This window comes from Nymphaea colorata, chromosome 12, assembly GCF_008831285.2.
Source record: "Nymphaea colorata isolate Beijing-Zhang1983 chromosome 12, ASM883128v2, whole genome shotgun sequence".
NCBI classification, from domain to species: Eukaryota; Viridiplantae; Streptophyta; class Magnoliopsida; order Nymphaeales; family Nymphaeaceae; genus Nymphaea; species Nymphaea colorata.
The window spans coordinates 3,372,878-3,384,972 of NC_045149.1; the positions used below are offsets into that span (position 1 = coordinate 3,372,878).

The window sequence follows — 12,095 nt, forward strand, 5'->3', positions numbered from 1 at the left end:
AGAGAAAAGGAAGATGAAGGAGAGGTTGGCTGCTGAATTTGATCTTAAAGATCTAGGTAAATTAAGATACTTTCTGGGAATAGAGATTGCTCGATCAGAGACAGGACTTGTTATGAGTCAAAAGAAGTACACTCTGGATCTTTTAAAGGAGACGAGTAAACTGGGATGCAGGCCCTTTCTAACCCCAATGGAGTCTGGTACAAAGATAAGTATCAAAACTGGTAATATCCTGGATGAGGAAGGAAAAGGACGATATCAGAAGCTGGTTGGTAAGCTTATTTATCTTACTCTTACTCGCCCTGATATTACTCATGCTGTAAATGTGTTGAGTTAGTTTATGCACGCTCCTACTGATTGTCACTAGAAAAGTGCAGAAAGAGTGTTGGGGTACTTGAAGAATGACCCAGGGAAAGGGTTACTGTATACTCAGCAGGACCAACTGAATATTGAAGGATACTCTGATGCTGATTGGGCAGGGTGCACAGATACTAGAAGGTCTACCACAGGGTACTGTATCTTCTTGGGGGGTAACCTGGTGGTATGGAGGAGTAAAAGGTAGGAAGTCTGCTCTAGATCCAGCGCTGAGGCCGAATACTGGGCAGTTGCTATGGGGGTTACAGAAATGTTATGGCTAAAGATTCTTCTAGCAGATATTGGGGTTGAAATGAAAGAGAAGATGAAGATGTATTGTGACAACAAGTCTGCGATTAACCTAGCTGATAATCCTGTTCTTCACGACAGAACCAAACATGTGGAGATAGATCGCCATTTCATACGAGAACGCATAGATTCAAAGGAATTGATCCTGCCTTATATGAAGTCTGAAGATCAAGTTGCAGATGTCTTAACTAAAGCCCTATGTACATCTCAATTTGAAAAGAATGTTAGCAAGCTTGGCATGTTCGACATGTATGCCAAGCTTGAGGGGGAGTGTTAGAATATCTTGTAATAGGGAACCGGGTCCGGATATGGACCCGGTCTCATGGGCACGGATATCGAGGCTGGCTCGGTACCCTAGGTGGGCTCTCTACCTCTCTCTCTTATAATCTCCACTTATTGTAAATCTGTTGATTAAGTGGAATTAATTTTCTCTCTCCTAGGGTTGCGGTTTTGCCCCTAGGTTAGAGCTTCTCCGTGGTTTTTCACCTCTTCTTGAGGTTTTCCAGGTACATCGTGTGTTTCTTCTCTGTTTCTCTCTTCCGTTGCGTATTTCTACAAAAACAAACACATCCAAAAACTCTAGGTGGAAGAGAGAAAGGTTCACGACTCCCTGGTAACATAGAGTGAGGTGTCTGCCCATTCAACACACGACTAGGCATACAATTAATTAGATAAGCACTGGTCAACACAACATCCCCCCAATATTTGTTTGGAACATGACGTTGAAAAAGAAGTGCCCGAGTCATATTCAGTAACTGGCGATTCTTTCGTTCGGCAACTCTGTTTTGAGAAGTATAACTACAAGAAGTTTCATGAACAATTCCCTTTTTTCGAAAGAAGCTATCAACAGACTGACACGTATACTCACGAGCATTGTCAGACCGAAAGGTCTTAACAGATGCTCTATATTGGTTTCCACATAAGCAATGAAAGTCTCTATGACAGTAGGAACTTCACTACGATCTTTCAGCAAATAAACAATGGTGTTACGATAATAATCATCTATAAAAGTGATAAAATACTGAAAACGATGACAAGAAGGAATTCTCGAAGGCCCCCACACATCAGAGTGAATCATGGCAAACTCCTCGTTAGAACGATGGGTAGACACAGGGTATGAAGCTCTAACATGTTTGGCCAGGTGACAGACATCACAAGACACCATAGTCATATCTAACCTGGAACACATATCAAGAAATAACTGTCTTAGAATTTCAAAAGGAAGGTGTCCAAGGCGCTCATGCCAACGTAGAATCGATTGAAGTGAGTCCTCTCTATTCTTCGTTGTTTTGCTGGCGGCTGTCATGAGGGCAGTAGCGGCACGCATAGTAAACGATATAGCCCTTCGGAAAACAAACCAATTCCAATCCTCTTCCCTGTCACCAAGTCCTGCAGAACACAACGATCAGCCGAAAAAATAAGTTCACAATTCAACTCTTTTGTAATCTTGCTAACCGACAAGAGGTTCAAGGGAAGATGAGGAACATGTAGAGCATTATGGACTAAGAACTTGTTCAAAAGTGAGAGACTCCCTTTTCCAGCCACAGAAATAGAGGAACCATCAACAAGAGACACCCGTTCCTTTCTTGACGAAAGCTTATACCCATGAAAGACCTTAGGATCGCCAGTCATGTGGTGGGTAGCACCGCTGTCAATAATCCACTCCCCCATATGAGAATCCGCCACCACGTCGGGTTCGCCAAAGCAAAAAAGGCCTAACCAAGAAACAAGCACAAAGAAGGAACAACAAACGACAACCGGGAACAGCAAACAGGACGATGCTGGGTGGTGACGCAGGGAGCTGACAGATCAGTGCGATAGATCTCCACGGGCTTCATGGGCAAGAAGAGAATAGCGGCAACCGGCACACACCAGACAACGACAAACAACAAGGGAGGCCTTGGGCAATAGCAATGGAGCACAAAATGGCGGGCGACGATGAGCGCAAAGCGATGGACGACGCTAGGCGCTGACAAATGCTGAGCAACGGGGACTTAGGGCGACTGCAGAGAAGGTGGAGCTGGGCTGCACTGGCGATGGAGCACGACGGGCGTGAGCTGGGCAACGATGCTGGGCTGCAGCCATAAACCAGCAGCAAGAGCAGCCGGAATTGGCAGCAACAATGGAAGCGGCGGCGGCAGCAGCAGCAGCGGTGGCAGTCGAATAAGAGTAGCGAGAGATGGAAAGGTCAGGGCCGGAACTTCACGGCTGGCAAAAATTTTCACAAACTAGTCACGACTCTGATACCATGTAGAAACAGTTAAAGCGAGGAACACAGATGTAACGTGGAAAACCCTCAACGAGAGGGAGAAAAAAGCACAAGTGAGGAGGTCTGGTGCCCACTAGCCGCCAGACTCTCTCTCTCTCTTAAAACTTCATTCACTTCAGAAATTAAGGTTACAAGTCTTTAAGTAAGGCCCAACAAGGGCTACAAGCTGGATCGGGTCTGGACCCAGACCCGGTCCCAAGACCCATCTTTACACGCTTCAACAATACCCGCCAAGGTTTTCAATACTTTATAACTTTTATTGATGATTTCTTTAGGAGCACCTTTGTATACTTGTTGAAAGACCGTAGTGAAGTACCTCATGTCATACAGACCTTCATTCTTCTTGTGGACATCCAATATGGCGTATCTGTTAAGACCTTCTGTTTGATAATGCTCGTGAGTATGTGTGTCAATCTATTGAAGATTTCTTTCGAAAAAAGGTACTCAATGTCACCACCAGGGCTCTCTTGTTTCAAAGGAATCTTCCTAAACACTATTGGGGTGATGCTGTTCTCACTAGTGCATATCTGATCAATCGTATGCCCAGTCGTGTGCTAAATGGGCAGACTCTCCACTCTATGCTTCCAAGGAGTCGTCAACCCTTTCTCCTTCCACCTCGTGTCTTTGGTTGTGTTTGCTTTGTTCATGATCGCAGTCCTCATGTTAAAAAACTTGATCCAAGGTCAATTAAGGGTGTTTTTGTTGGGTATTTCTCTACTCAAAAGGGGTACAAGTGTCTTGATCCTACCACTGGTCGAGTTTATGTCACCAAGGATGTCACCTTCGTGGAACATGTCCCTTACTTTGGTGAGAATCCTCTTCAGAGGGAGAAGTCTGTGTCAAGGGAAAAGTATTCTCAGAGTCAAGAGATTCAGTTTACAGATTTTTTGGATTACAAGTGGGAAGAAACAGTTGTAGATGAGCTTGAGCATGAGAAGGAAGATGAAGGGTGCTCTATTGGGACTGAGAAGGAAGATGAAGGGTGCTCTATTGGGATTGAGAATGAACGTAATAACTTGTTTGGACAGGTTTACTCTAGGCGAAGGGTTCGTACAGATGAGGTGACTAGTGGTGAGAATTTCACTTTCAATCCCAATGTTATTCCTTCCCTGGATGACCCAAGTCGTGCTGGGGAGATTCAGACTGAAGCTGAAAATGAAGTGCTTCTCATTGCCCTAAGAAAGGGTGTCAGGTCATGTACTCAACACCCGATTGGTAACTTCGTATCTTACTCTAGACTGAGCAAAGGTTACAAATGTTTTGTATCATCTCTTTCTTTGGTTGTGATTCCCAGGACTGTTACTGAGGCTCAGAGTGATCCCAAGTGGACTCATGTAATGCAAGAAGAGATGGAAGCCTTGGGCAGAAACAGGACATGGGAAGTTGTAAAGATCTCTGAGGCGACTCATCTAGTTGGATCCAAGTGGGTCTACACCATTAAGTACAAACCAGATGGAAGTGTTGAGAGGTACAAAGCTCGCCTGGTTGCCAAGGGGTTTAGTCAGAAATATGGGATTGATTATTTGAAGACTTTTGCTCCGGTTGCGAAGATGAAGACAGTTAGAGTTATTATTTCTTTAGCTGTGATGAATGAGTGGAGGATGTACCAACTTGACGTTAAAAATGTCTTTCTTAATGGTGACCTTGAAGAGGAGGTGTATATGTGTATGCCCCCAGGATATGAGGAATCGGGAAAATGCTGTAAACTGAAGAAAGCTTTATATGGGCTCAAGCAATCACCCTGAGCATGGTTTGAACGTCTTAGATTTGTGATGAGACAATATGTCTACAATCAAGGAAAATGAGATCATACTCTATTTGTGAAGAGGAAGGAGGGCAAGGTTACTCTTTTGCTTGTCTATGTGAATGATATGATTGTTACAGGTGATGATGAAGATGAGATCACAAAATTAAAGGTGCTATTGGCTTCCGAGTTTGATCTCAAGGACCTTGGCAAACTAAAGTATTTTCTTGGTATTGAGATTGCTAGGTCAGGTACGACCCTTGTGCTGAATCAACGGAAGTATACATTGGATTTACTAAAAGAGACAGGAAAACTAAGGTGTAGACCTGCCTCTACTCTTCTGGATGTTGGACACAAGCTCAGTATTAGGGATGGAGAACCTCTTTGCGAAGAGGCCAAAAAGAGGTATCAACGTCTAGTTGAAAAGTTAATCTATCTTACTCTCACTAGACTTGATATCACCTTTGCTGTAAATGTTATGAGTCAGTTCATGCATGCCCCTACAGATGCACACTTGAAGGCTGTGGACAGAATCTTGTGTTACTTGAAGAGAAATCCTGACAAAGGGCTCTTATATGTGAAACAAGGGCCTACTGTGATGGAAGGGTATTCCGATGCAGACTGAGCAGGATGTGCTGATACTAAAAGGTCTACCTCAGGGTACTGTGTCTACTTGGGAGGAAATCTTATTGTCTGAAGGAGCAAGAGACAAGATGTGTGTTCTCGTTCTAGTGCAGAGACTGAGTATAGAGCTATTGCTACAAGAGTGTCAGAATTACTATGGCTGAAAATATTGTTGACTGATATTGGAATAGAGACTGAAGGACCAATGAAGATGTATTGTGATAACAAGTCTGCAATCAACTTAGCCAACAACCCTGTGCTACATGACAGAACAAAACATGTTGAGATTGACCGTCACTTCATTCGTGAGAGGATTGATACTAAAGAATCAATCTTACCATACATGAAATCTGAAGACCAAACTGCTAATGTTCTGACTAAAGTCCTACCTTCTACTTTGTTTGAGAAAAATGTATCCAAGTTGGGCATGTTTGATATATATGCCCAACTTGAGGGGAGTGTTGAAGAGTTTTAGTGTTCGGGTTTGGGTCTGGACCTGGTTCAGTGTGCTCTTGTTTAGGCACTACTTATATTATTGTAAACCCTAATTTCAGTGTGAATGAAAATTTTAGAGAGTGTGTCTGGCTGCTAGTGGGCGTCAGACCTCCTCTATCGTGGTTTTTTCCCTCTTGTTGAGGGGTTTTCCACATTAACATTGTGTTCTTCACTCGCTTTGTTTCTACACTTTCATTAGAATTACATGAACTGAGTAGAATTTTCAGCATATTAGCTTGTATCTTTGATATATGACAGTCCTTGAGATATTTCTTTATGAAAATTTGGTTGGATTTTTTACTTATTACATAAGAAAAGGATTCCTATCCTGTTCTTTGGTAGTAACTTTTGATTTCACGCAAGTGGCATCTATACTTCCATAGACATGGATATTTTCTTTCAAGAAGAGTTCAGACTGTTTGACCGTTTCTTGTCTGTTACTGATTTGTAGACATGAAGACAATCATGACATTGTTACTGCAATTCCTTTACACATCCAATTAATATGAACAAGCATTGGGAGTGCTTTAGATAAATTGATATTACATGAATAGTGTGTGAGATACAATCTTATGTCAAATCATTAATGGTACATGCAACAACTATCAGATATAGCAAATAATTGACACGGGTGTCTACTGTCTAATTAATGATTATGGCACTGCGAAGGGGACTAAAAAATAAAAGGAAGCAGCACAGAAATAGAAGAATGGGAAAGAAAAAGTTGCTGCCACATTGAGTTGGTTATGGCAATCTCAATGTTCCAAAATGTGGAAACTGGAATTTGCTTAGAGGAATAAAGTACCCCATTCAAGGTGAGGCGAGCATGACAAGGACAAGTAGAAGGATCTTCTTGAAAAGCTACATGGTTCTCTACGTTCCCTTTAGTGAATACTTTTATCTTCCAAAGATCCTTGACTTGAACAAAGGATGAAGGAGATCCAATGGGAACATGATTATTGTGACCAACTTATGCAATGAAAAAATGTTTCTCTTAATATTTGGAGCATGGAGGACATTGGAGAATTTGAGAATGGAATTTAATGTGGGGGTAATAGAGTTTCCACTGTGAGAGACAGGATAGTGAGATTTTTCTTTAGTGGCTATACTATTTTTACCAAAATCACGAACAGGGGTTGTAGGAGCTTACTGGCATTCATGGATCACTGCCTTGGAACCAACATACCACATACCCTGATCATTGTGCTTGATTTGCCAAGGCTGAGATTAGTTAATTCTTTTATTTTTCCATTGACCTTGGTTCTGGCTCTTTCTTATCTCTGCTGGATAAAAATTTCCTCTTTTCTAATGGTTGAACCAATGATTGGGCTTGATGTATCCCTTTTTATTGCATAGCAGATAAGTAGTAATGGGTCTCTGACCTTGTGAATTGTGAGGTGTGTTGGGCATAGAGAGGAGTGCATGACCCTCTTGACCATTCCTTTCCTTTCCTTGTGAAACAGAACCTCCTCTTCCTCAACCATAAGCCATTCTTGTGGCAAGCACACCTTGTGTTTTGTCCAGTCTGTGAGATTCGCCCAATAGACCTCTCAAGTCTCAACGTCATCTCATACTTTAAGCATTTGTGCACACAAATCTTCAAGCTTAGGGAGCTTTGTAAATACAACAAAGAAGTGACCGTGACATGATAGGCCCCAATCCACTTAAGGTTTGCTGAACCATGTTTTCTCTTCAAATAATACAACCCACAATGGCCATTTGATCTGTCATGTTGTTCATTTTGTTTCAATACTCCATGATCTTCACAAAAACCTCTCTTATGATCCATGGATGCAATACTTTTGGTGCTGCACCCATGTCGATCTGATATGGGTTCAGGGCCTATCAATGCCAAAAATAGAAGAAAAAAGGAGGAAAGAGGAAGAGAAGACATACATAGCGAGATGCAAAGACACATGGCTGAGGATAGTGTACAGGTGATATAGGCAAACGCCAATTGGTCCCTCTTGACCCAAGCAACATATCCATGATTTCTACTGAACATAGAGGAAGATGCCCAATTTATACTTTTGTTCCCCTGATTAAATTTTGGACGGACTAGAATATTTTTGCTAGACAGCCATGGAGATCTTGACTCTTTAAATAGCTGCCTCTTCCTATGTCAAGAAGTTTGAATTGTAGACCTAAAAAGCGGACGCAACCACTCCCCCCCCCCCCCCCCCCCCCCCCCACACACACACACACACCCTCCACCAAACAACTCTTCAGTACTGATTTTCGTGAATCAGTAGGTCATGTATCCAAGTGTCTCAACTTTGGTTCTCTTCAATTGCAAATCCCTTATAATCTATTTATATTAAACATCAAGGAAAAATTTATTTTGATGATCAATTTGTAGAAAATAATATGACATGATGATCAGAACTAAAAAGTAGGGATGACACAATCTAATAGTCAAAGTATAGCCATAAGTATTGCATTCTTTTCAGAAAAAATGTGATATTTACATTAGAAAGAAGAAAAGGAGAAAAACATGAAAGAGCACACTAAAAGAAAAACATGAAAATAAATTTATGATGTTTTTATTGCTTTTTTGTGTCCCTTTTTTTCCATTTTTGATTTTTTTCTTTTTAACATATCTCACAAATTAAACTTTAAACTTAGGTCAAATTATTCATCATCTTATCATTTTATCTAGTTACTTCCTGTGTCTTCTATTTTTACCTATTTTTTACTTTTTTTTTGTTTTTGTAAAAATTGCCAAGATATTCTCTAGAAAAATCAAAATCTCTCCGGTTAACCAGAAAATCTTTTAGCTATGATTTAAATTTTAAAGGACATGACAACATGAACATGATACACAATCAGACTTAAATAGAAGACTTGACTGAAATTATGACATTAAATAAGACTGAAATCAAGACAGAATTGATGAAGAAAATCCAGTAATCTGGTCAGAAATCTCAGATCTGATATCTTTCAGAATATTGGGAAGATTCAACGGTCTGATTAAAGAAAATCAGTTTTGACAAACTTTCAGATTATTGAAAAAACAGAACCCATGATCAGGTTATTTCAGATCTAGATGCAGGAGTGGATAGAAAAACAAGTGCAGGAATGGATATCTTGAAATAGACCAAGAAGCACGAATTTCAGGCACAGATTTATGGAAAACAGAGAAGAAGACAGTTACTTCATGATTTGGAGAGTTAGAATACCTCTTTGTTCATACCTTTTGGCAACATCTAGGATCCAGTTTTAACAAGGCTCTGATACCATGTTATATTTAGTTCATCCAACAATCTCACACAGAAAAGAGAAGGGACAATGAGAAGACGCTGCAACAATAAACAGAAACTCCAGCAGCAATGGGATGCCAGACATATTTCATGTTTTTAGATGAGTATTACAATAATTAGAGCACAGAAATACCATGATATATTGAATTACAATAGTCCCATTAATGAGACACCATTTGATATAATACATTGGAGTTGAATCTGGGTTGAATCCTGCCTGACCCAATCTGCACAGCAATTCTTTTCACTTCATTTTTCTCCCTAAAGTTAGAAAATAGAATCCGATAATGGACATGAACATAAACTTTCTAAATTCACTAACATGACACCAGAGATAATGATCTATAGAACTTGGGAATATGCATTCTTTAGGAACTTAAAATCTGTAAGAAGGTTTGTATATTTCTATTTTCTAATACAAGAAGGCTTTTGACATTTCTGCAATCATGTAATAAGATATGAATATTCAAAAAGATCTGTATGACTTTTCACAATGGGCTTAACGCAGTTTATTCTATCACTTGGATTTGTTCCTACTTTTTTTTTTCTGCATTAAAAAACCGTTAATTCACTTGGATTATCAAAAATGTGTTTTCTTGCAGATATGCAACATTTTATGGAGAAGCCAACTTAATTATGGCGTGTGCATTTTATTGGATTCAAAAAGAGTAAAATCAGTAAATAAATTCCAGATTTCCGATGGAAAAAAACTCAAACCATTGAGGACACAAGATTTGAGTTCTGGCTTTTGTAAACTATCCAAACTAGCAGTGTGCCATCTTTTCCCCCTCAAAATACCCAAATTTCTTTTGGTGTAGTAAATTGAGTTCCAATATCAGAAACTGGTCATATGAATTAAGTTAGATTAGCAAAAGTGTGAAACCAAATAAGATGCTGATCATGTTCTTTAAATTTGATAAGCTAAGGCATAGTGCATCATGAGGGAAGCAAGTTGACTTCTGGATGGTTTAAACTTGGACAAACTTGTACACAAGGAGAGTGCAGTACATATTGATAAATCCCAAAGAGCAGTTATGCTTCTTATATTAGTCAAATTATAATATTATTGGACTTTCTGGTCTCTATCTTTTATATATACTTTAAAATCCTAGTTAGTCTCACAGACTTTAATTTTTGACCACATGGAGTTAATACTTGTATACATTCTGTTATCATGTTCTGCCAGGTTGCGTTGGATAAACAAAAGAGAACTGCAATTGTGGAAAGGGAAGTTGATGGTGGTCTTGAAACACTATGTTTGGATCTTCCAGCAGTGATCACGTAAATGTTTTAATGCATTCTGTTTTGCGTATCAATAGGCTATTTACTCTTAGGGTACTTATTATCAGTGAACTGTCTATAACCGAATATTGCTTGTGAAAGTGGAAATAATTTCATTTAACAGGTATGCCCGCCCTCCAAGCAGAACTAATTTGATGAATCCTAACTTCATCCTTGGATGATTTTTTTTTTAGCTTTGTTTCCCTTGGTAGTCTTCATACCAGGCAAATGCGCATATTAGTTTGATTAATTTGTCTGTCTCTGTCTTTTATTCCTTTAATTCATGTGACTTTCTGGAGATTAAACTTGAAACTTTCTATTTTTCTCCTCTGGTACTTTTGTTTTAACCATGCTTCCTTTTCTGATGTGGCTGCTGCAGTTCAGATTTGCGACTGAATCAGCCGAGGTATGCAACACTTCCTAACATAATGAAAGCAAAATCCAAGGTGATAAAAACATTCAAACCATCAGAGCTGAACGTGGAAATCAAATCTGATTTGGAGCCTGTCCAAGTTACTGAACCTCCAAAAAGGAAAGCTGGTGTCCTGGTATCCTCTGTGGATGAGCTTATAGACAAACTGGAAAATGAAGCTCATGTCTTGTAACCTGAGTTGACCTGGAAAATGAAGCTCATGTCTTGTAACCTGAGTTGACCTTTCTCTTCCTTTCCTTTTCTCCTTTTTATTTGGGTGGGGGGAGGGAGCTATTAAATAGAACTTCTCTTACGGTGCTTGCTTGTTCAAAATAATCAAATCAGCTAGTAAAAATGGAGGTGTGGATTTAAAGCAGCAGTGATGGGTTCTTGTACACTTGCTTCTTCTTTTCTTTGCCGGTCTAGTAGGCCTACACAAAAGAGTATCGTCTTGCCTGGGTGCAGACTTTGAGGCGGAATTTAATGCAGGAGAACACATTAGAACTTGAATTTTATCGTATCTGAAACTGGCTTTGCATCAAAATTTGATTCTACAGTAAAATTGACATATTATAAAAGAAAACATCATTATATCATAAACAAGACAAAAACCTACGAGTAAGTTTTCAATTTGTTAAATGTAAATCATATGAAAATATTTGGATACAAGTCTCCATAAACAACTAATGTATATGGTAATGGTTGTGACCGAAAATGGAACTTTCTTTCTTGAATTTCGGTTGAGTGGGAGAGAACCCCACCTGCCGACTAAGAGGTTGAAACATTACTCCTTTACCTTGCTCTCGAGGTTTAGCACTGTTTCAGGATTTGGATGAATTACAATTACACTCTTTAACTTGGGATTAGCTTCCATCACTATTTGCAGTTCAAATTGCAGTTCAAAAGAGTGACATACTGAGGGTGACAATGATCACACAAAACTTTTTTTTCTTGATTGAAGTTCATGAAAATGACAACGGTCACATGTCATCAAGCAGCCCACCAGCAACCATGAAAAAGTCCTCCATGGCATTTTCAGTTTGGTCCTTGCATTTCAACAATAATTTAGGTGAATATTAGCGAGAATACATACGAATATGCTAATAAAGCAAAAACATGTAAAAGCTAGGCTTGACATTTATAATGAACAGACGTTGGACAAAATTTTTATTTTTTTGCAGCTAGTAAAAGCAAAATGAAATAAAGTACAAACGTAAAAAAGACGTGTAATACTGAAACAACAAATCGCTAATCCACATCGGCATCAAAACGGTGACACCCATTGTTAGCAACTCCTCCTAAACCTTGCCCAGCAAGAGAGTGAGAGAAAAGAGAGAGAGTAAATTGCAA

At 39.6% G+C, this 12,095-nt stretch overlaps 1 protein-coding gene across 2 annotated transcripts in view; it reads left to right on the top strand.

Annotated features, from left to right (window-relative positions):
* Positions 1 to 11,124, top strand: part of LOC116266193 (electron transfer flavoprotein subunit beta, mitochondrial) — a 31,378-nt gene extending 20,254 nt beyond the window's left edge. For both annotated transcript variants that reach the window (XM_031647308.2, XM_031647307.2), the window contains 2 exons: positions 10,239 to 10,333; positions 10,713 to 11,124. In XM_031647308.2, coding sequence (XP_031503168.1) covers positions 10,239 to 10,333; positions 10,713 to 10,938 — 321 coding nt within the window. In that variant the 3' untranslated portion in view covers positions 10,939 to 11,124. The remainder of the gene's footprint in view (positions 1 to 10,238; positions 10,334 to 10,712) is intronic.
* Positions 11,125 to 12,095: the final 971 nt, after the last annotated feature.